The sequence below is a fragment of the Thunnus maccoyii genome, chromosome 13 (genome assembly GCF_910596095.1).
Source record: "Thunnus maccoyii chromosome 13, fThuMac1.1, whole genome shotgun sequence".
NCBI lineage: Eukaryota > Metazoa > Chordata > Actinopteri > Scombriformes > Scombridae > Thunnus > Thunnus maccoyii.
The window spans coordinates 4,342,809-4,365,915 of record NC_056545.1 but is presented as its reverse complement, the minus strand read 5'-3'; the positions used below and the strand labels follow the sequence as shown (position 1 = coordinate 4,365,915).

Genomic DNA, 23,107 nt, shown 5'->3' with positions numbered 1-23,107 from the left:
TTCCAGGTGGAAATGTTTGATCATCGGATAAAGGTGATCACTCATAACAACTTTGTATTGATTAATAGTGATCCTTCCCTCTAAGGGGACAAGTGGACCCAAACCATGCCAGCAAAATGCCCACCACAGCATAACAGAGCCACCAGATCCCCTCACTGTAGGGGTCAAGCAATCAGACCTGGACCAGTTTTTCCTTTAATTTATCACTGTCTGTACACACAAAAGCGCATTTACACACACGTTCTTTCTGTGGCTAACACACAAAGATCACAGTTTAATTTTACTGAAAAGTATGAGTTTTTGCCTTTGTTAAATTGATGGCATTAATAAAGTACAAAATTATCGCAAATTTGTTTGATTTTGTGTCATTTTTATATCAGTATTTAATCGTAACACTATTTACCCATAGAGCGCTAAATTTACCCCATCCCCATGCTCATTTTACCCCTACTTCGGGGTAAGTTGTGCCATAGGACTAACTTTTTTTGATGGGTCATTGTTCTAAAATAATTAGATAACTTGTTTTAATTTCCATGGGCACACAACAACCTGCGGTATATATAGTAACTATTATTTGAAACAAATACACTTTCATTTTGCAGTAAAATCATCAAATGTAAAAACTGGCTCATGTTACCCCATTCTCCCCTACAGAGTCTTGCAGTGCCATGTGTGTATGTCATGTGTCTGAGAGGCTGGTGCCTCGCGGTGCCCTTACAGCAGTTCTCCTGGGTGATCCATTTGGTGGTGAGGGTGCCCATAGAGCGGCAGGCCTCGGCGTAGGCTGCCAGCGAGCCACAGACCTGAGCCTTACGGTGATTATAGCAGCCGTCCAGGTAGCAGGACTGGTAGAAGGGTCGGGGATCCAGAAGGCCGTGGCACGGCTGGAAGAAGCCCTTCAGCTGAGTTAACTTCTGGCAGGCGTCTTCACCCTGCAGCGCCAGCACTGCTGTGTTGTCACAGGACTGGGCCAGAGCCACATACTGGGTCTCATCACAACTAGAGAAGAAAGACATCCCACCATCAAAGTTAATATTTCATTTATTATCTGTTATTATTTCCTGCAAATACTTGCTGAATGAAGGCACAGAATACATGGACTCAACCGATTCAAAGGTATCCAGTGGCAGAAATGAGGAGAACTAATTATCCAGATGTGGCTTTTATGTTTTATGTTTATAAGAAGATGAAAAAATATACTCAAAATCATATGTGGGCTACCAAAATTTGGATCACAGATTTAAAAAACTATTAGAAGAATACACTTACAGTAATCACATGTTGCATTTCAGAACCGTCTATAAATTTCATTATCACAAATGTTACTTATTACAGTTCTCCTGCCTTTTTTGTCATTTATGTTCACAAAAGACCCAATCAGTGCCCAAATACCATATCTCCCTGATGTTGTGTTGGGTGGGGGGGGGGTCACCAGACTGTTAAGAAGTATCTTCTGGGGACCATGAATATCTGCATCAAATTTAATGGCAATCTGGCTTGTATTTATTGAGATATTTAGCTCTGCGCCAAAAACAAACACTACTATCATTGCTTTAAAAGTTGCATTTATTTATTTTTTTTTTTTTGCAACTTTGGGTCAAAGGAAAAAGATGAAAACACAACACAACAATGGATATATATCATCGCCTTGTTATAGTGAGATATGGTGAGTTTGTTAGCATACAATGGCCTATTTATGCATTAGGCAACACAGAGCAACATTAACATTAGTGGAGCTTTAGTGTTCTTTTAAATATATTTCAGGATGATTTTCAGTTGGTTTTACAAGATTTGTACATCTGTAGAGTAAATAGTGCACTGTACATGTCTGTGCCAAGCCTCACCCACCTGTTCTGCATACCGTTGGTCTTCCAGCTCTGGGCCAGCTCTAGGGCGCTGACAGCCGGCTTGCCCCTGGAGGTTATGTAGTCATCACTGGGGTCTCCATTGAAATTGCCACAGAGGCCACACACCTTGTTCTGAAGACGCTGACCCATTGTGATGCTGAGGGTGTTGAAACTGTTGTATCGAACTTGGATGTCCTGAGGCGTGTCGATGACAATAAAGCCTTCGGATGTGGACAGACGTGTCATCAGCCCTGTCAGAAATGGTACTGATACTGGTGTACCATTGACCTGTGAAGACAGAGGAAACAGATATTTTTTAGATATTTTTAAGATAGGAGACACACACTCACAAAGTACTATTATTTCATTCATTTGAGTAAACAGCATAACATGTCATTACATGCTAAATTCAGACATTTCTCTACTCTCACCTAAGGTTTGTCCAGTGTAGGATAGTCTGAGTTCTGTTTTGACTGCAGGTGATAATTAGAATTGTGGAGCTGCAACAATTAGTTGATTGACATAAAAAATTTATCAGCAACCGGTTTGAAAATCAATTAATCATCATGAGTCATTTTTCAAGAAAAAATGTCCAAATTGTCTGATTCCAGCTTCTTGTCATAGAAGACTTTATTAAGTCTTCTATGAAAGTAAACTAAATCTCTTTGGGTTTTGAACTGTTGGTTGGGACAATAGAATATGTTTGAGGCAATCACTTTGGGCTTTGGGAAACAATGATCAATATTTTTCACAATTTTTGGACATTTTATAGACCAAACGACTAATCTATTACTCAAGTTGCAGTCCAGTACAGTTGCAGTACAGTTGTTTTTAAGTAACCCATGCAGCATTGTGTCACAAGCAACAACTTAAAACTATATATGGCTCTATTATGTATTGTATACAGTATATATTAATCAAATCTATTAGGGAGTCAGAGAAGTGAGGATGGAAATAGTGTCATATACTCAAATGTCTTTTTTGTGTTTTAATAATGTGTATTTTTAGCAAGTTATGTTATTTCGTTCTGTAGTTAAGAATTGTAAGTCTGAAAACAAGACATTACAGTAATTTAATCTAAAGTATACCAATGCATGAATAGTGGTTATGACATGCGGCAGTGTTTAAAATAGGCAAACACTATGGAGAGGGAAAAACTTTACAGTATGTTTGTTAAAAGTGAGGAAGGAACCAAATATGTCACCTAAATTTCTGAAAGCTATTGCAATTACCAGGGTGACATGGGTTTTTTTTTGGACAATATAGAGATATACTGTATGTTTCAACTTCTGGCTGAGATGTAACAACAAAGGAAAGGTCTTTGTCATCTGCATGAACTGATTTCATATTCTCAAAAGATATAGCTGAGCGGCGTACTGTATAACAGAAAACAAAGACAGTAGCGAAAAGCAAAGACTGCAAAGACTGTGACAATCTGAGATGGTGCTGTAATTACTCTGTGTTCTGGTAATTACAGCGTGAACTACTTCAATGCATTCTCATTGATGCCAACATAATTTGGTCTTCTTCAGGCAATTTAGAGAAATGCGGTCAGTGACTCGCACAGATTGAGCAGGATTAAGATTCATTGGGAACCACAGTTAGAGGCAATCAGCAGGTCATTAACTACCTCTGTGAGTGCACTTTCAGTGGAATTATATTGTCTACAGCCAGAACTGGAGGAGCTCTAAAAGACTATCAGTGCCAAGGTAATTGGTAAATTGGACTGCAAGAACTCTTTCAAGTATTTTGGAAAGGAAAGAGAGATTTGAAATGGATCTGTTTGTTTAGTTTTTTGAGAAGAGGTTGGATAATGGTGTCTTTGACGGCAGATGGCACACAGCCAGAAGAAAGTGAGGAGATTATCAGGTAAACAAAAACATCTCCTAATAGAGATAACAGTTCAATTAAAGTGAGACTATTTGGCATTTGAAATAAGACATAAAACGTACCCTTACAAATGAAAATTTACCTCAATTGACCCGTAGCTTATAATGTTAGCTAACTTTACTTCTTTACTCATGGCACTCTTAAACTGCGTTTTAGCCTTTACTATTTACTATTGTCCTATAATTCTCACCACAGTTGTTGCTGTTAAATTACAAAATTAAGCAGAAGTGCTTTAAAACTAGTCTGGCCTTTTAAAGTTGATATGGCTGACATGCTAGAAAACCATTGTCTGGTTATACATCCAGCAGACACAGATCAACGTTAGCATTAAGTTGGAGTCATGTTTTTGGTCAAGAAATGAATTTAAATCTATTATTCATTCTTGTTCTAGCTTTCTTTTTGTCTCCACCAACTCCTGAGAAAAATATCTATGTCTCTGGCTGCTAAATGCTCCACCAGGTTTACCAGCTAGTCACTTTGTCTGCCATTTGGTGGTACTGGACAATGTAGTGTACAGTTGGTTAATCTGAGATTTTTTTGGCTAGAAATATCCACCTGCTGTGGCTGAAAATGAGGTTGATGAGAGACTGAACCAAACAGTAAAGTTGCGAGCCATGAAACCAAAACACTGAGGGAACTGTAGCTGTTAGGAAGTTCTCTGTGGCTTTGTCACTACGTGCAACATCTTTCATATTACTCTCAGGAATTTGATCCATTGGTAAAATGAAAAAAATGATTAGCACAGCTTTAAAAGTTTGGCAAGAGGTCTGACAGGTAAATTAGCTTTAGAGCAATAAAGTTCACATAAGAATTTAAATAAGAAGTCAGGTGAAGAGTGTGGTTAGCTGTTTCCTGTAACATCTACTGTAGTATTGATCTAATTTTAGAATAAATGCTATGTAGTCAAACTCTTTAGTAAAAGTTATAGCAAGGTCAGTCAGTCATTTCCAATATTTGGCTGATATACTGTCAAACTCAAATGGTCCAGTGTTTCTCTCACCTTGACAGTGCTGCCAGAGATGAGTATATTCTCCTCATTGATGTAAAGGTAAACATGAGAGATGGTGGTGAGGTTGGGCGTGCTCCATTTATCAAAGTTAGCAATGAGCTGGAAGGAGAGGTCGGGCAGCTTGTGACAGTTTGTGGACAAGACGAAGGAGCAGGAGGCTGGGAGCCGCAGCGATGCCCCATCGAAAGTCCTGAAGACCCCACCGCCAGACGCCACACAGTGCTGGGAGCGCCGTGCAAAGCAACCCCGCACTCCATACCGCAGGGTGCACTCTTCTTCTGCCTTACAGCGCCTTGGATCGCACTGGATCAGGTTTCGTCCAATGCACTGGCAGCGTTTGGTACAGTCACTGTTCCAAAACAGCTGTTTGGGCTAAAATAAAGAGAGATTTCTTCTGTTAAAATCTAAATATCTATATCTTGATACTATAATTCTGGTGCAACCTTGCAACAAAATTGATTTAACAATCCAGTCATGATATATTCATGCAAAATGTCTCCCAACTGACATTTAACAAAACTTTTCAGTTCAGCGTTTTATTGCAGATTTGTAATACCAGCCTGAGTTAGCATTTACAAAATGTTGGTATCACCATCACATAAAAGACCTTTAATAAAAAGCCTGTTTTGGCTGCATACATTTAATAGTTAGATATAGTTTATTCCATGTAGTGCTAGATGTCAGACTGACCTCATAGTACTTGCCATCAGTGTAGCAGCCACAATTTTGAGGCAGGATGCAGCTCTTGCCATTGAGCACGTAGCCCTGGTCACACTGGCAGCCCTCCACACAGTCCTGGCTGCAGTCCCTCTGGCCACGGGCTGGGGCGCACTGGGGCGGGCAAACCGACATGCAACTGGAGTAATGGCTGTTAGGTGGACAGCTCTGGACTGGGAGTAGGCAGGTTGGCAAAGAAATTAGCTAAGGATTGTACTGACTACATTGTACACACAGGAAATTTTCTAGTGTTAATAGAGTGTTGATTTCTCAGGGGTAATTATTTGTGGAAAAGTGTTGACTGGAGAGTTTGTCCATTTTTAGCGCTTATGTAGCTTTACAGCAGCTGTTCCAAGGAATAGTTCAACATTTTGGGTTATATGCATATTCGCTTTTTTCCCTGAGAGTAAAAACTAAGAAAAATATAGAAAATCGCCAGCCACATCCTTTAAAACAGTGGAGTTAAATAGAATTGTGTTTGTAGTGCTCCTAGCACTGAAAAATTACATCAAGTAATTCAACAGTAATATGTCATAGGCACTATTTCTTTGACAGAAAGTTGTTCCAGTGAAAAAAGACATGATGCTAATGATTTTTAATGTAATTTGAGCACCACAAATGAGATTCCATTCACTTCCATTGTGTTGGGATGGATGCGGGAATCTCAGAGACAGATATCTTAAAACCTGCCCAAATAAAGGATTATCTGCATGGGTAGATACCATTAGAGTTAAGTGAGAAAATATGCTTTTTATTGTACAAGAGGAGACCATTGGACCACCAAAATTCAGGTCAGCCCAGACTCGTACTCACCACATGGTGTATCACTCCTCCAGCCAGTAACAGGCACTCCTTGGGTCTGACAGGTGCTGGCATAGATCTGCAGCCAGTTACAGATTGTATCCTGAGCTCCCTGGTCCAAACAGGTGTCCTGCAGGCAGCTTTGATAAAAGAACGCTGGCGCCACCTTGCTGTGACAGCGTGCAAACAAACCTCCTCGATCCACAATCAGCCCACACAGCCTCACAGCCTCAGCATCCACAAACACATACAGTCCATCTCCAACGTGGAAACGTATGCCCGTGTTGACTTCGTTCGCCCCATCATCGGTGCCTACGTTCATGTTGGCATCAGCTACCATGAGAGGGGCATCGTTTAGCGCACTTTTCTCTCCCAGGCCACAGCGTGGGCAGGAGTCTCCGCAGCCCACCTGGCAGAAGATGTCCCTCTCTGCCCAGGCCATACCCCAGTCAGTGGTGGTGAGGGTGGGTGGGGATAAGGGCATGCCCTGGCAGAGGCCGCAGGAGGTGTTGTAGAAGTCACGGGGTAAGGTCAACACGAGGAGAGTGTTCCAGTCAAATGCTACCTTCAGGCCGAAGTCTGTCTCCAGGATGAGCTGCAAGCCCAAAGTGAAGATGTTGACCTTTCCTGGTCCCAGCTTCAGAGGAAGGTACAAACGCTCCTTATTCACCTGCATGAAGAGAGATTCAATGAAAGTGTGTCTAGTTGGAACAGGTTTAATTAACTCTAGGATCTCTCAGTTGACACACTCACATAAATCTACAGAAGCATTTTAACACCAATTTATAGTTTCTAATCCAGCTGACCTTCCTGTTTCCAAAGTATGTGGGGAAATCCAGATGACCACTGGATAATGTTAAGACTCAGTGAAAGAGTGTTTCTCATATAATCTAATTGTATAAGAGAGAAAGACACAGAGAGCGACACAGAAAATGAGAGAAAACGTGTGTGTGTGTGTGTGTGTGTGTGTGTTTGGTTATGTGTGTAAGTGTGTGTCATTTCTGTTTCTCAGATCTTTGAGGCGGTTTGTGAACCCAGTCCAAATGTCGCTCAGGGTCAGGGTTTTGTCTGAGCCAAATCCAGCCTGATAAAAGATGCCCATTGAAATTAGATCCACCTTAAGCCAGTCAAAGAGGAATTCACTCTCTGCCTGGTTATTCTATCGGCTTGATTAGAAATAACATTTCCACACAAATACAACAACTGCGACCTTCATGGGTCATGCAAAAAATTGGTCTTAAGATATAAATATTCATAGTATGAACCAGGCCTTATAACAAGTTATTCTCTTACATGAACACAATATACATACATAATTATAGCTCTTGATTCATTTACTGTTATCTCTGTTCATGCACTCACCGTGACAGTGTTTTTGTAGCTTCGAGACACTTCAATCTCGTATTCATAGACCTCCAGTACAAAGCCCCTCACCCAAATTGCTTGACCTGTGTCCCTTTCCTCATTACGAGCTGCCAATTTAAATTGAGGAAAGGCTCCACTGATGGTCGGCGGGTCCCTGCTGTCTCTTCCACAGCTGGTGGTGGCCATCCTAAGAGTACAAGAGCTCTGCAGCTCAAATGGAACGCCACCAAATGGCAGAAAATGTCCATAACCAGCCACCACACACAAGGCCTCAGTGCGTGGCTGGCAGAAATATAGGCCATCAGTCTCCTGGCAGTACTCCTCAGGGTGGCAGGGTGCGAGCTGACAGTATACGCTGTTGTCAGAGCCATTGCAGTAGCAGCGTTCCTGGCACTCCCAGTCAGTCCAGAAAGTCTGATTAGTGGCCAGCTGGCGCCCATGGCTCATGCAGCCACAGTCGCTACGTGCCACACACAGGCCATCCCGCAGCGCAAAGCCATCCTCACACTGACATCCTTCCTGGCATGGCAGAGGGCACGGTTCCTCGGGTTCATCCAAGTTGGAGCAGGTCAGAGGGCAAGCGCTGGTGCACTCATCAAAATGACTGTTCTCCGGACAGGGAAGAGCTGAGACAGAGGAGAAAGCAAAAGAGAGGCAGTGCTCAATATTAAAAGAATAGTCTACCAAAAAGCTTAATTTTTTGTATCAAACACTCATCCCCCTGTAGGATTGGTGGCTTTTGTTTTTATCTCCAATCAGCTTGGACTCCCCACAGTTACAATGGATTCCAATATTGAGGTAGTAAATGGCACAAAAATAGTAAAAATATCCATCCGTGGCATAATTCACTACTCCACTGTCTATAGGCTCCATAGGCTCAGTATGTCCCAATATTTGTCAATATGCAAACATGCTATATACAAAGTTTTTGTTTGTCGCTAGCGTGATAAGTTAGATATTTTGATTAGTAAGGACAAACATGAGCTTACTAAACTAGCTGCTAAATGCTGTGTATTTAGCAAAAATCTGTTTTTGGGGAGCCTACTTACTTACTAACAATCAGCAGAGAAGTGGATTATGCTGACGGGGTCGTTTGAGAAGTTTCTACTGACATTTTGAAACTGGGTTGCTGTTGGAATCTGAGTATGAATCCGAGCTGACTATGGCTGCTGTTTGTCAAGGAGCAAGCTTTCAGAGCCACCTTCCAAGCCTACAATGAACAGTGTCATACTCCTTTTAAAGAAGAGGTAAATATTAGTTCATCACTATAGAGCGGTGTTGGAGTAACAGCAGACTTTTTAACTTGTCAAACACAGGTGTAACTAATAAGACAAACCTCTATACTGCATTGTAATAATTGCTAAAACAGAGCCATCATTGACCTGTTACACCTGCGGTTATCTTGCTATGACAAGTCAAAATTTCTGCCGTGAAAAAGGTCTATGAATCTGATTCATTTGAGAACAATAAGGAGTGCTTGGAGACTATCAAGATTTATTATGAAAGGAAATGGACAGTGTTTTGTCAGGGATGAAAATATATATATTTTGGGCTTCCAGAGGAGATATGAAAGTAATAGTTTGGGGACCGCTTCTGTAGAGGAATTTTAAAAAATGTAAAAAATCATCTTTTCTTATGTATCACAGCCACAAATTGCTAGCCAAGTTTTGTTGAGAAGATATGCCTACTAAAAACTCTAAAGCAGTCTTGGTTCATGTCACAGTGAGAGAGTAGTTTGATTGCTAACAAGACACAACATGTAAGTAAGACAGATTTGAATTTGCTGAAGGTATATCTTTTTGTTTTTGGCATAGCTAGGCTTGCTGTTTATTTCTGTTCTGGGCATACAGAGTTTATCTTTTGTCTCACATACCAAACAACCAAAATGTCACTTCACAGCCAAATAAAGTAAAGCTATATCTACTCACGGCAGTTGGTGGCGCTCCTCCAGGAAGCAAGGCCTACTTGAGCATCCTGACAGGCAGTGGCATAAGCGTGCAGTGAAGAACACAGGGCTGAACGGTTCCCTTCCTTTACACACATGTTATACAAGCAGTTCCTGAAGAATGGTGATGGGTTGACCACTGCATGACATGCCAGAAAGGAACTATTCCCCGGATCATTGATGTTACCACACATCCACGGACTCTGGTAGAGGCGCAAGTCTGTGCACATTCGATACAGGTCATCACAGTCACCATTACAAGTAAGGTCATCAGCAATGGCCCGCCAGCTCTCTGTGAACTGTTCAGTAGACTCCGCCAGGCGTCCATTAGGGAGGCGAAAGTCATCAGTGGCATTGCTGTTGAAGACGCCACATAGACCACAAGTAATATTGTAGAAGAGGGTAGAGAGGGAGATGTTGAGGAATCCCTGGCGTGTGTAGTGGACACGAAGAAGACCGTGGGACTCCACCACTGTAGCATTGCCTGGCGCTCTGTAGATCATCATTGTCTCCATTGGATGTACATATGGGAGTGCCACTGGCTCACCATTCACCTGCAGCACAAAAGGGTATCAGCCAAATATTCAACAGCAAAAAGAAGTATTTTGCTCTGTAGAGAAAGTACTAACCTTTACTGTTTCAAGATCTATCCCTCCTATCTGAGCCTCAACGTTAGCCACAGTAACTACCACAGGTCTTTTCCAAGCAGGGCCTTTGTTCACCAGCCGTCTGCCCATCTTCACTTCGACCAATGAGCCATTTGCTGGTACAGCAGCACACAGCTTCAGCAGGTAGTAGGAGCTGTCATCTGGGAACAGCAGCACGGCGCCATCAAAGGAGGATGTCACAGAGTTCTGGGTGATTGAACACACTCCCTCCCTCCGAGGATAGCAACCCAGCAAGCCCACCTCTGCCACACACACCTCACCCTCCTTACAAGACTCGTTGAAGCAGGAGACTTCCCCTGCAGCCCCGCAGGTGCAGCGGAGGGTACATTCACCTTCTTCGCCGCTGGGGCCGGCCCAGAAAGTGTCATTACGGGGGTAATAAAGGCCGTTATGCTCACAGCCACAGTCTTCACGCCGTACGCAGCGGCTGCCACTGAGAACATAGCCTGCGTCACACTGGCAGCCCTCAGTGCAAGGGTGAGCACAATATAGGGGAGCGGTGAGGTCTGAGCAGGAAGCTGGGCAGGCGCTTGTGCACACCTGGTAATGGCTGAACTCAGGACATGACAAAGCTGAGAGCCAGTAAGAGAGAAGAAATTAGGTGAGATGACACATGAAAACTAAGTGAATTAATGTAAGTTGAAGAATCTGTGTAAACTGAATCTCACCGCAGAAGGTTCGAGATCTCCATGGTCGTACCGTGACACCCAGTGCCTGACAGGCCAGAGCGTAGGCCTGGATGGCCTGGCAGAGTGTGGTGATGTTATCCCTGTTGCTACACATGTCATATACACAGCTGTACACAAAGGCTGTAGGGTCCACTACAGCTCTGCAGTCCCTAAAAGGTCCATCGGTTTTGTTGATGAGCCCACAGTAGTCTGAGCGAAAGTAAAAGGCTTCTGTTTGTGGGTCACACACACTGCAGTTCTGGGCGCAGCCATCTGTACACCTCCAGTCTGGGTCCTCCGCTCGCCAGCTGCCCCCTAACTCCACCACGCTTTCTGCCAGGGAGCCATCAGGAAGCACAGGGTCATCAGCGGGGTCATCGTTATAGTTACCACAAAGGCCACAAGTGTTGTTGAAGTAGGAGCTGGGTAAGGAGATGGATGCATAGTGTTGGCCGTCATAGGTTACCAAGAGTCCAAAGTCTGTTTCTAAAGCAACGGCAACCCCAGACTGGTACACCCTGATAGCACCAAGCTGGAGTTGGACTGGTAAAGTCTTCATCAAGCCATCCACCTAGAGAGAGGAACAGAAGACAATTCTGAATGGGAACAATGGCCAGTTTTGAATGCTCTCACTCTTGCTATTTATCAAGACTAAATTCTCAAAACATATGTCCTAGATCTTCGTCTTGTACTTGCATCCAAGAGATAATCAGTGATCTGTTTACTGCCCAAACTACTGGTGACTCCTAGTACAAAGGGGTCAACAGATTCTCACCTGGACTGTACCAAAACTGCCTTTGGGTAACATGACTCGGTGATCATACACCTCCACTGTGACATCTCTAAGCCAGGAAACTGAGGTGACCCCCCGGTTCTCATTTTTGGCCTCCACACTGAAGAAGGGCAGCCCCGCCACCTCCCAGCAGGGCCGAGCAAGCAGGTAGGAACAGGTTCCCTGGAAGTGGTAGAGGAAGCCATCGAAGGTGTGGTAATGGGGGTCGCCAAATACCACACAAGTGCTGGTGCGGATAGGCTGACAGTAAAAGGCCCCTTCCTGCTGTTCGCAGGTCTCCAATTGCCCACATGGAGCCTCTTGGCACTGCACTTCGTTGTCAATATCAAGGCAGCGGCATCTCTGTGAACACTGATCAGACAGCCAGAAGATTTCCCCTCGTCTGTAATAACGCCCTGTAGAGGATGTGGGAAACACAGACAGAGGTATTTAAAAAAACACAGTTCTACAAGCCACTGAAGCATGTCATTCAGAAATTTCATTAACTGATAAGAAAAACAGAAACCTGTGTGGACATTACACAAATGTTTGAACTTGCCATTGTAGCTGCAGCCATTGGCAGGATCTATAAGTTCAGTGTCTACACGGAAGAACCAGCGCCCGGGAATATTTACATTGGTTGTCTGTTCAATGTTCACTACATCATTTGACCGTGATCCTGGCAAGTTGAAGAAGTGACCGATGTCTCCACCATTAAAACCTGACTGAAAAGGGGAAAGGTGTGAGGGATGTGAGGTGAAATGTTTTTCATGTTTTTTTTAATACAACAAAAAAGGATTATTCTTTATTTGAAGTTATCTTGTGGCCATTGTGAAAATACCTGAGCTGTCGTCCCACCCAGTCCTGTTAAAGGATCTCCACCACTGGCTGTGCCTGTGCTCCATGTGATTTCTCCATAGTTGAACATACTGAAGAATGCCACGCCATCTGTGATTAGTACACTTTGGAATGTGTTCACCTATTAATCAAAGAAGAGGAATAAAATAGTTTTACAAAGACAAAAAACAGACATACTGTATACATAAAACATAAGAAACAAAAATGAATAATACAATGGAGAAAAATACTTTCAACGTTCAACAAATGTCCCACTCACAGACAAAACATATTAATTTAAATGGACTGAACTCAATAATTCTTCTTCTCAATTCTCCGTTATTTGCTTAAGTAGTGGGGAAACTGGGGGCAAAAGTCTAACATTTTGGGAATTATGGTTTTCTATCAAACCCTGTCAGATGATGTAGTGTCCCCACTAAGTGTGGATTTGGTGATTTGAAGATCAAAAGATGTAGATTACAACTCTATATACAGTCACTTAGATATCTAAAAAAACTTTTTTAAATATGTATCCCAGTTTTGAGCTTGACAACTCATTGTCTTTTGATAAGCAAATCACCAAATAAATTTGTTAATAAAGTTTATAATTTTGATACAAACTAAATTTGTTTATGACATACATAGATAATAACTGTTTTCACCATAGATGATGACATAAGTGTAGAATGGAAATATAATATAAAACATTAAAGTACACAATCTGGACAAGGCAGAAATAAGACAACTTTAGAAATGTTGGAAGACATCTACAGCATGTTTTATTTCTCCTTTTTGATCGAGTTAGGCTAGCAGTTTCCCCTGCTTAGACTTTGTGTTCCGCTAGGCTAAATATGCTGAGGCTGTCTCTATACTGGATGCACAGAGTTTAAAATGGTTTTGGCCTTCTCATCTGATGCTAGGTAAAATAGAAACAATAAACTGTTCCTTCAGGAGTGAGTAGTCACTACCTTTTGCAACTGTTGCTGACCTGCAAAATTAAGTTATACCTACAAGTTTTAACACAGAAAACCTTTTTTATGTTCCAATTCCTTTCTACTTACTGTAACCATGTAGAAATGTGATAATTTTATGTGCCATAGCAGGGTTTGGACTATACCGGGGTTGTCTGGCTTCCTCCATAGAAGGTGACTTGGTGCCATGTTGCAATAAAGGTCCAGGTGGCTGTGAAGGTGGGCATGTTTTTGAAGTACTTCCGAACATCTTGTGTTGCCCTCTCCAGTATTTCTGGTTCGGTGGACTCTCTGTAGTATACATCCCCACGGATGCCGTTGTGCACATCTGCCCAAAGTGGGGCAATGAATGATCTGCTGTCACTTAGGGGAAAAGCCTCTGGTGTGAACTGGCTAACCTGCACGTTGAAGGAAATCACACCATTGTTGTTGACCTGTGTGCAGAGAGGACAGGGTTTTTTTTTTTAGCATCATAAACTGTAATATATATAGTACATTATGATTGCAACAATTTAAGAGGATGATGGATTACAGCTTTCTGTTCAATAGTAATTTAATTGATGGTGAAATGAGAGTTTTGTTCAAGGCTTACGTAGATGGAACGGTAGGGGACATTAAAGAAAACGAAGGGGATGAGTATAGTGATTTCCGGAGAGCTCCCGTCATCCATCTTGGGTGTCTCTAAATCGTTATGGCCTGGTCCATATGGATACAGGATGTCCTGAGCACTAGCTAAAATGAGAATAATGCGTAAGAGCTTGTTAAATGGCGCTACTAACAACCCTTAAATATGAAGGAATTATTGTGAAAGATGGCTATTAACATGTTCAAGGTATTTGGGAATACCAATATTTATGTGTCATACCACCTATGTGTGCAAAGATGCTGAAGACGTGGAGCAGAATAACTGGACAGCTTGGCCTGACCATTCTGAAAAGGAAGCAAATGACAAGAGAGATCACATTGAACTATTGTTACTTTACCTGTCTTACATTTTCCTTAAAGGTCATGGAAATGTAGGTGGACATGAGTCATAAGGCAACTTCTAAAAAGTAAAGAGGAGGGAGAACCATCAAACCAACATCACGTTACTTCTTTAAGATCAGGCTCCCAGGTCTCCCCTGAGGAGCCATGAAAAGGCCCTATTATGCATGCCAGAACAATGTGTCAGGATCACATTTGCCTTACAGTCCCATGTGAGCAGGAAACAGTGGACTTCGGGCCTCTCTTGCCTCGGTTCCCTGCAGCTGACCAAACTGGCCCGCACTGCTCCAGCGTCTCTGTGTCTGAAGCCGCAAGGCTGCTTAGGACCTCATTACCACTTCTGTTTGGGAGCCATCCATGCCTTGTTGGCTAAAGGGAAAGGAGCGTAAACACTGGGGCACTAATGGCTTTAAGTGAGTAGGTTTGAATTGCCAAGGTCATTGCAGTGGCCCTTTGGGGCTGTTCAGTGCCTGGCTTGGCAAGCTTCCCATTGGCAAAGTGTACAGCCAAGATTTTACAGTCACCATATTGCTATTTACTAATTGTTTAATGAAATAGATTGAAACTTCAAAAGCTATTGTCTGCACATTCAGTGAATTTACACATAAATCGACCTAAACAACATTGCCAACTTTCTCAACACAACCATGAGTTGAAATTGGTCACTTCTGAATACCATTGACCTTGGTCAGACTTGGTGTAGATAAGTATCCGACCATGCATTTTCCATCAACCAGCAGTAATGGTGGAGGACAGACAGCTAAATCTACTAAACTGCTATTACCTTTATAAAACAACAGTTGGTTTGTCACCAAACTGTTTAGATTGGAAATACAGTATGTGTTCAGTTCATCAAAACTATGCCTATTTGAAAACCCTTCGTGAAAATGTATTCCGACATTTTGTAGATGTGTCATAGGTCATCTAGCTAGCAGGCCAACTCCCGGCAAGTCAGTACACATGGTCATCCCCATGAGAACTGTCCTGTCTCAGCAGTCCTTTGGTAATTTACTGCACAAGTAGAACTGATGTCTCTGTGGCATTTTAAAGAGAAGATACAATTCCTTTTGGAAGATAAACTTTGGTTTCAGATGCAAAATCTAATATTTGTCATAGTCAAGTTGGTTTGGCCAAAGGTAAAGTTAAGGTTCATGTCTTTTATTGGGCAGTTAATGTTGTACAGTAGAGCTGCCTCTGAGTAGCTTTGGCTCCTTACATGTACAAATCATGATATACATCAATAAAAATGTGTGCATGCATGCATGTGCATGATTTTAGATTTAATTTTTATTATACATAGACATTAAAGTCAGGATCAGAGGTGTAACTATTAAGCTCATTTTATGGTGGATGCCATTGAAAGCTCAGAAAAAGCTAGTAAGTGGATCTTTGAGTTGAGATTATTTTATCACCCAACAGGTATCTTTTATTTATTTACTGCAAACTTTTTTGGCAAAATTAATATTGATTTATTTTTAATTAGTTGTGTTCTTTACAGGCAATAAATTCATTAATTAATGAATTTATTACCTGTGTCCCTATTGGGCCCCCATAATGCTGAAGTGGGATCGGGCCGAGTTGGTGATGTCAGCAAATATCATCAGTTTGGATTCCCAAATTCAACTCGCCAAGTTCCAACTTTGCGTACTCTGTATTGAAGGCCTATTAGAGTTCATGTAATGACTATAGTGATCCAGCCATCTTTGATTTAATAATTTACCAAAGTAATTCAGGAAACTTAATTCATTTCAATTCAATTCAATTTTATTTATATAGCGCCAAATCACAACAAAAGTAATCTCAGAGCACTTTTCACATAGAGCAGGTCCAGACCATACTCTCTAAATCAAGACCGTACTCTTTAAAGCAAAATCAAAGGTGGTACCCACAACCTAAACCTTTACTATCCTAAGGACAAGACAATACTGTTAATGTGTAACTGTTGATATAAGAGTTATGTGAGATCAATTGAATACTTCTCTCAAATCTCTGTCATCTCTGTAATGTGTGAATACTATTCAGCTTGGTGCTAAATTATGTTCAGGTGTGCCAAATTGAGTGGGCACTGCTGAGAGAGGTCTGGTGTAATGTCATCAGCCTCTCATCATACATTGCCAACAGAAAGATTACCACAATTGCTCTTTTGACTCTTGTTGCTCACCATCTTATCTGACTGACATTCACTCTGAGCCTTTTAGCGGGGCAATTAAGATAAAGCCCCTGGGACTTAAAAGATGGACAAGATGGGGTTATGTTAAAAGAGAGACAACTCTTACAACTGTATTTTGTGAACCGAATGGTTCCTCACAAATTCATTCACTCACTGAAGCACAATTTATTTATTTATTTTTTAGCATTTGAGGCTTAAAATGTGTGCTGTGGTGAAACAATTACAGTCACAATTATACAAGTTTAGAAATGACATACATCTAAATTGTCTATTTTTATAGTCTTGATACTAATACAAGTGGAAATTAACCTGCTGACAAGAGTAAAAATATTAGACCAGTGGTTCCAAATCTGGAGTTTTGAACCCCACAAGTGGTCCTAAGATCATTAGAAGAGGTCACAAGATGATTAAAGGGGAAAGAAACGCATAAAGTTCTGTTTGTATTTATGATTTTTCTGTTTTTCCTTTTTTTTCTGCAAAATACTAGATACTTTAAACTGTTTAGGTCCCCCTCATGACCCTCATGACAATGACTAATGATGATGTGATGAGGGGTCACAAGTAGGCTTGACTTCATTTTAAGGAGTTTATGACCCCTTAAAATAATGCTGACAAGGGAGGAGGGAACCACTGTATTAGACATAATAAAGCAATAATGACATCACCAACAGTAGCCTATACCACAGAAAAAGTTATGAAAAATGTTATCTTTGACATATCAAAAAGTGATATGGCAAATGAGGAGAGTTCAGGTTCCTTTGCCCTCACACAGTCCGGTCATAATTAAGTAAAACAATTGATGAAATGGAGTAGAGGAGGAAATGATGCACTCACCTGCCTTCAAAAGATGGACATCTAGCACTTCACTAGTCTAACCTGGCAACCTCCACACAGCAGAGTCCCATCCAGCAGAGGACCATCCACAGAGGGGTGGTGGTGGTGATGGAGGGAGTAAAACGAGGCAGTGGATGTGATACTTGCTGAAGAGGGAGTATAGTTAAGCTGGATGTCCAGATAGAAAAGTACTTTTTGTCCAATTCCAACGCCAAAGAATTATCAGCAGAAGCAACAATAGTCCAAAAAAGTGTAAAGGGGAAGTTTAAATTGGTGATGTTCTTACAGGAGATTGAAAAAAGAAACGCCTCTGTGAAAGCTGTGGAGGAAACTTTGCCTAAAGAAGCAGGTGCAAACTTTACCTGGGATAGTGTTCAACTTAATCTGAGTGTTTGGGGAAGGGGTGAGGGGGGTGTGGGGGAGGAGAGGGAAGTTGAGGGGAGGGACAGCACAGGAATCTGAGGAAGAGAGGGAGTGGAAACAGAGCAATATGTAAGAAGGGGAAAAGGGAAGGTCAAAGATCTGGAAATGATGGAGAGAAGTGGAAAAACCAAACAGAATTACTGCTTGCTCACATTATTAAATGTGAGAGGAAAGGAATGTTTTGTACAAAGAGAGGCTCTGATACAGGAAGCCTTTCTTGGGTAGGATCTGTCATTGACACCTGCAAAGGGCCAAATGATGATAAAATATGTCTATGGTGGAAACACTGTGGCTTTTATCTTTTTGGGGCAATGACAGTTGAATACCGAGGTCTTATTATTGAACCTTTCACTCACATATGAGTGATAGTATTATTTGTCCTCATTATTTGTCCTTATGTCCTCGGCAGGTGAAAAATATGGTCGACTTTGGACTCTGCCTTTGGAGTAGGCCTCAATTGCGGTATAGACGTTTCCAGAGTTCACTCGGTACAGTTAAAACTCAGGGTACCTGAGCACACAAACTAACCAAAGTAGTACAGTCTCACTCTGGGGCATTTATGGACAAAAAACAGAAACACACACACAGTCTGAAACCTTGCTTTTCAAGCTCTGTGGTAGGTAGAGTTACAGCATTAACATGAGTCACTTTGAATACTCTGTGTAACCCCTTTTTTAATTAGGAACAGCCTCATTTACAAGGTTATACAAGACACTTCATTTCCATAGATGTTGGAGAGATAGCGAGGGGAAATCTCAGGTGGATCCACACTGATAGGGTCTGGGAAGGAGAGGGCAGTCAGTTGGGTCTTTGTTGCAGGAGGACAGTGGAAGTAATTGGAGAGGTAGGGAGCAAGATGTGTGAAAGGCTCCAGGACTGAGGGCAGGCCCCGGACTCCCATTAAGCAGCACCGAGACTCTCTGCGGAGGCTTCTTTTATACCTCCCAAGTCCTGTTGTGTAAATGGACACATACTCTTAACCAACCTGTGAAAGAGAGCATCGCACAAAGAGGAACAAAAAAAATCAGCAGTTACAGATGACCCACTGGGCCTGGGGAATTCACGATAGGGTTTGTGTTTTGGGAAATGGCTGGTAAGGGATGGTAAAGTGGGAAAGATCGAGATACTGATACACCTGATATCTCGCACTTGCACTCTTCCTTTCCCGTTCACTGGCATGAAAAACAATTCATTAGGAAGAAAACATGATAGGAAATGATAACCCTTATTTTTTCTTCTCTATACTTGGGTGGTTGATTTAAAGCTCAGCTAATCAATATTTTTATATTACCATGTGAAAAGGCTGCTTGTAGTGACAAACCCACAGAGAATCAATACCAGACTCTGCAACTCTACTGTTTTATTGTCGTTCAGCTCACTGTTTTGGTTTCTACAGCCCAAAAACTCTGTACGCTACCTGCCCAGCACCAGACAGCAGACAGACAAAGTTAGCGACTAGCTGGTGAATATAACAGCTTAAGAGACAGATATTTTCCCTCAGGAGTTGTTGGATACCAAAACAGAGCTAAAAGGGGAAGAAATGTTGGATTTGGATTTGGCAGGTGGCGAGATATATGAGGCCATGTGAATGCAAAAGTTGAATGATTCTGTTGGATGCGTAAAAAAGCAATTATTTACAACTTTTTGAGGTTATAATATATCAATGTTGTGTGTTGTGTGTTTGTTATATATATATATATAAAATATCTATTTATGTAGCTTTATATTTCAGCATTAAAACCATCAACATTTGGCATAAAAATCTGTGGATGCAGAAAGTTGCTGTGTCCCACATTATATACTAATACATTACATACTATAATAATTTTAATAGTATACTGTTTTAGCAGTTAATATACAAGATGGTGTTGTACTGTTTGTATTAAAAGGACATTTTGTTTTATAATAAATGTTGTGCACCAATAGATATCAGTCAAACCAGGAATTTGGAAAGCTACAGCCAATTCTGAATTTGGAAACTTTGATAGCAAAATGTTTGATAGATTTGATACTTTTGTTTTCCAAGATGTTTGTAGAGTTCTTACAATAGTCCTCTATTTCTTTTTTTTCAATTTTGTGGTCCTCCCTGTCCCTTGTGCTATATATTGTAGGGCAACAGTGACCATCAACAGAACATTCAATTCAATCTGCATCCTGATATTTTTGATTTGTCCTGAATTGACTTCATCTTCTCACTTCTTCACACAGCTACTTCCACACCTTTTAATGTATACAACTGAGTGCAACTTCATGAATGCCTTCAAGTAGTGATCTTCCAAAAAATACTTCAAAGAGATATAAAAGACAAAAACATTTCTTGGAGAGAGATCAGGGAAGCAGAAAGTTGCAGCCAGACACCATCTGAGCAGAACATCAGCTCCCTAGCAAGGTAGACATGGCAGAGGATGTATTTCCTGTGGCAGCTGAAGAAGTTCAACCCACCAAAGCCAATAATGGTATACTTCTACACCATCATCATTGAGTCCATCCTCACCTCCTCCATCACCATCTGGTATGCTGCTGCTACTGCCAAGGACAAGGGCAGACTGCAGCATATCATTCACTCTGCTGAGAGGATGTTTGTCTGCAACCTACCATCCCTCCAGGACCTGCATGCCTCCAGGTCACTGAAGCAAGCAGGTAAGATTATGGCTGATCCCTACCATCCTGTACATAAACTTTTTCGAACACTCCCCTCTGGCAAGAGGCTGAGGTCTATCTTGACCAAAACCTCATCCCACAAGAACAGTTTCTTCCCACCTGCAGCTTGCCTCATCAACAAGGCCTGGGACCCCCACTGACATGGACTCTATCCCACTCATAGTCACTACACGTCATATTGATGTGAAATCTATAATCTTGTATTGCACATCTGTGAACTCATCACATCTAACATGGTGCACACATTACATTAACACAATTCTTTGTATTCTTTGTATTATTACACTTGCATATTACACATACTATTTATAATGTGAACATTTGCACATTCCCAGTCAATATCGTGAACATTATATTTTTTTAAACTCTACAGCTCACTTCACATAGAACATATTTTTTACTTATTCTTTATCGGAAAATTTTATTTATATATTTATACCACCTGTCTTCTGTGGTATTTGTATTTTTCTCACTTTATATAGATACTTGTTTTTTCCTTTACCTTCTATTTTTTGATTGTTATGCACCACTACACCAAGACAAATTTCTTGTATGTGAGCAATAAATCTGATTCTGATTCTCTGCAGTACTGCTTAACCATAAGTTTCTTCATGTCGATGACAGTCTGTGTTTTTTGTTTAGTATATGACAGGTTGTTGGATGGGATGATGGAGACTAAAAGCTCTTAACGACAGGAATTAATGTCATCTTTAATACTGAAAGATTGTCCAAAGCAGAGATAAGAGCATTAACTCTTTTAGCACTGCAATGTCTGAGTACAGAGTTCAACATCAAGAAGCTCCACTGAATGGAGATGCAGAGGAATGTCAGTGATGCTGCAATAGTTCAAGAAATCAACTCCAAATAAAGTTACCCCAAGGGCTTTGATCCCTAGAGAAGAGGTAACAGCAGGAGCAGTCATAGCCAAAGACAAGAAACATGTCTATGTACTGTAGAGTGATGCAGCTCTGATTTTAATGGGACTGTACTTGATCATTAATATGGGTGTAGATGGTAGATTTTCTAAAACCGCCTTTAAAATTGTTTGAAAAGATTTGTTTAACAGGAATCGCATCAATGATTTTTAAGCAGAAGGAGGGTACTGTGTGGGAACAGGGTCAAAGTATCCAGCATCACAAGTTCTGGAGAATCCATCAAGCCTGACCTTCACAAAGAAGGTCCTGGACTGGATACCCGCTGAGCTCTGTTCGGCAGTCACCTAATCCGTGGAGTGGGCCACTCTAATTCAACCCCTATGCCCAGCAGTTGGCTCTGCCCTGCCCTGTCCTCCTCTCCTTCCTTCCCATTCACAATGGTGAACCTCCTTCCAGTAACCCAAACCTTCTTACCCCAAAGACTCCTTCACCTCAGTGCACAATAGGCCCTGTTCACCCCCCTGCCCTCAATCCCACTTCATAATGCAATGGGGCAGATCAGGGGCAGATCAGAATACCAGCTGCACAGCCAGGTCCTGTTTATGCAACAAGGTGCTAGGTGTGATCGATACAGTGCAACCACATCCATCCTCAAACCCCAGTCTCATCTTGCATTAGTGAACATCTCCAAGCTCAACCGCACCAGATGGTTACGGCCACATTCTTGGATTGATGCATTATTAGTGAAACTGCAGTGACCTTTGAGAAATTCTCCTTTATGCCTCAATAGTCAAGAAACCAACACGTTAAGACTAATGCAGCATATTTGTTAACAATGGTGTTAATTCAATCTAGACACTCAATATCCATTTGGGTCTATTTCCATGTGGAACTAGAGCTCAGCATCCTGACCTTGGCCATGTTTTCACCTACGGTTTGGGCTTCGGTTGGAGTATTTTCAAATGTGATTTGGGGAAGGCTATTACATCATGGGAGCATTATGACCATGTTGTGAGAACAGATAAAAACCTCCAACTCTCCTCCAAAATTCGTACTCTTAAAGAGCATTGCAATCACCTGTACAAAGTTCAGTTCTGGATTAAAACTGTTTGGACTGTTGTCAAGTTGAACTGGAAAAAGTGTTTTGGGTTTACAAGCCATGTAGCTGATCTTCGGAAAAGGCAAACCAGTAAAACAGATAATTTATTATTTTGATATGTTATCGTGTTACTCGCTGGTAGTTAACCGCAACGTGTTTGTTGCCACTAAACCTATGGCTAGTAGAAGGTCTGAATGGCTTAGTGGCTCCTTAGCTCCCAAACTCTTAGAGGGGGGTCCTGTCGGTGACGGGGTGTTGAGGGGTGGGTGGTGGTGGGTGGCATAGATATCCCAAACAGGATTAGAGCCATGTAGTTGGAAGAAGAGGAGGGGGAAAATAGAGGGAATGCCCCAGAAACACAACACCGCCTGACACGTATGGAATGGACTCTTGCTGCTCGGCTAAAACATGCCTGCCAGAAAGAGAGAAGATCTGCAGAATCCCATCTTCTCCACAGCCAAGCATTCAGCCTGTGAAACAGAGCTGTGCATGCTGATCACATGTACATTCTGCTTGTAACATGAGTGATTTTGTCAAGAGTTGGCACACTCCATAGCTTGTCTTTCAATCA

At 41.7% G+C, this 23,107-nt stretch overlaps 1 protein-coding gene across 1 annotated transcript in view; it reads right to left on the bottom strand.

Moving 5' to 3' along the window:
- Nucleotides 1-23,107, bottom strand: part of tecta (tectorin alpha) — a 52,016-nt gene that overhangs the window by 9,261 nt on the left and 19,648 nt on the right. The window contains exons 9-24 of the mRNA XM_042431542.1: nt 16,360-16,372; nt 16,265-16,273; nt 14,083-14,247; nt 13,637-13,924; nt 12,524-12,661; nt 12,242-12,407; nt 11,686-12,098; nt 10,911-11,481; nt 10,204-10,814; nt 9,558-10,128; nt 7,627-8,255; nt 6,277-6,934; nt 5,437-5,636; nt 4,738-5,118; nt 1,849-2,135; nt 719-999 (exon numbers count right to left, since the gene is read on the bottom strand). Of these exons, the coding sequence (XP_042287476.1) occupies nt 719-999; nt 1,849-2,135; nt 4,738-5,118; nt 5,437-5,636; nt 6,277-6,934; nt 7,627-8,255; nt 9,558-10,128; nt 10,204-10,814; nt 10,911-11,481; nt 11,686-12,098; nt 12,242-12,407; nt 12,524-12,661; nt 13,637-13,924; nt 14,083-14,247; nt 16,265-16,273; nt 16,360-16,372 (5,381 nt within the window). The remainder of the gene's footprint in view (nt 1-718; nt 1,000-1,848; nt 2,136-4,737; nt 5,119-5,436; nt 5,637-6,276; nt 6,935-7,626; nt 8,256-9,557; nt 10,129-10,203; nt 10,815-10,910; nt 11,482-11,685; nt 12,099-12,241; nt 12,408-12,523; nt 12,662-13,636; nt 13,925-14,082; nt 14,248-16,264; nt 16,274-16,359; nt 16,373-23,107) is intronic.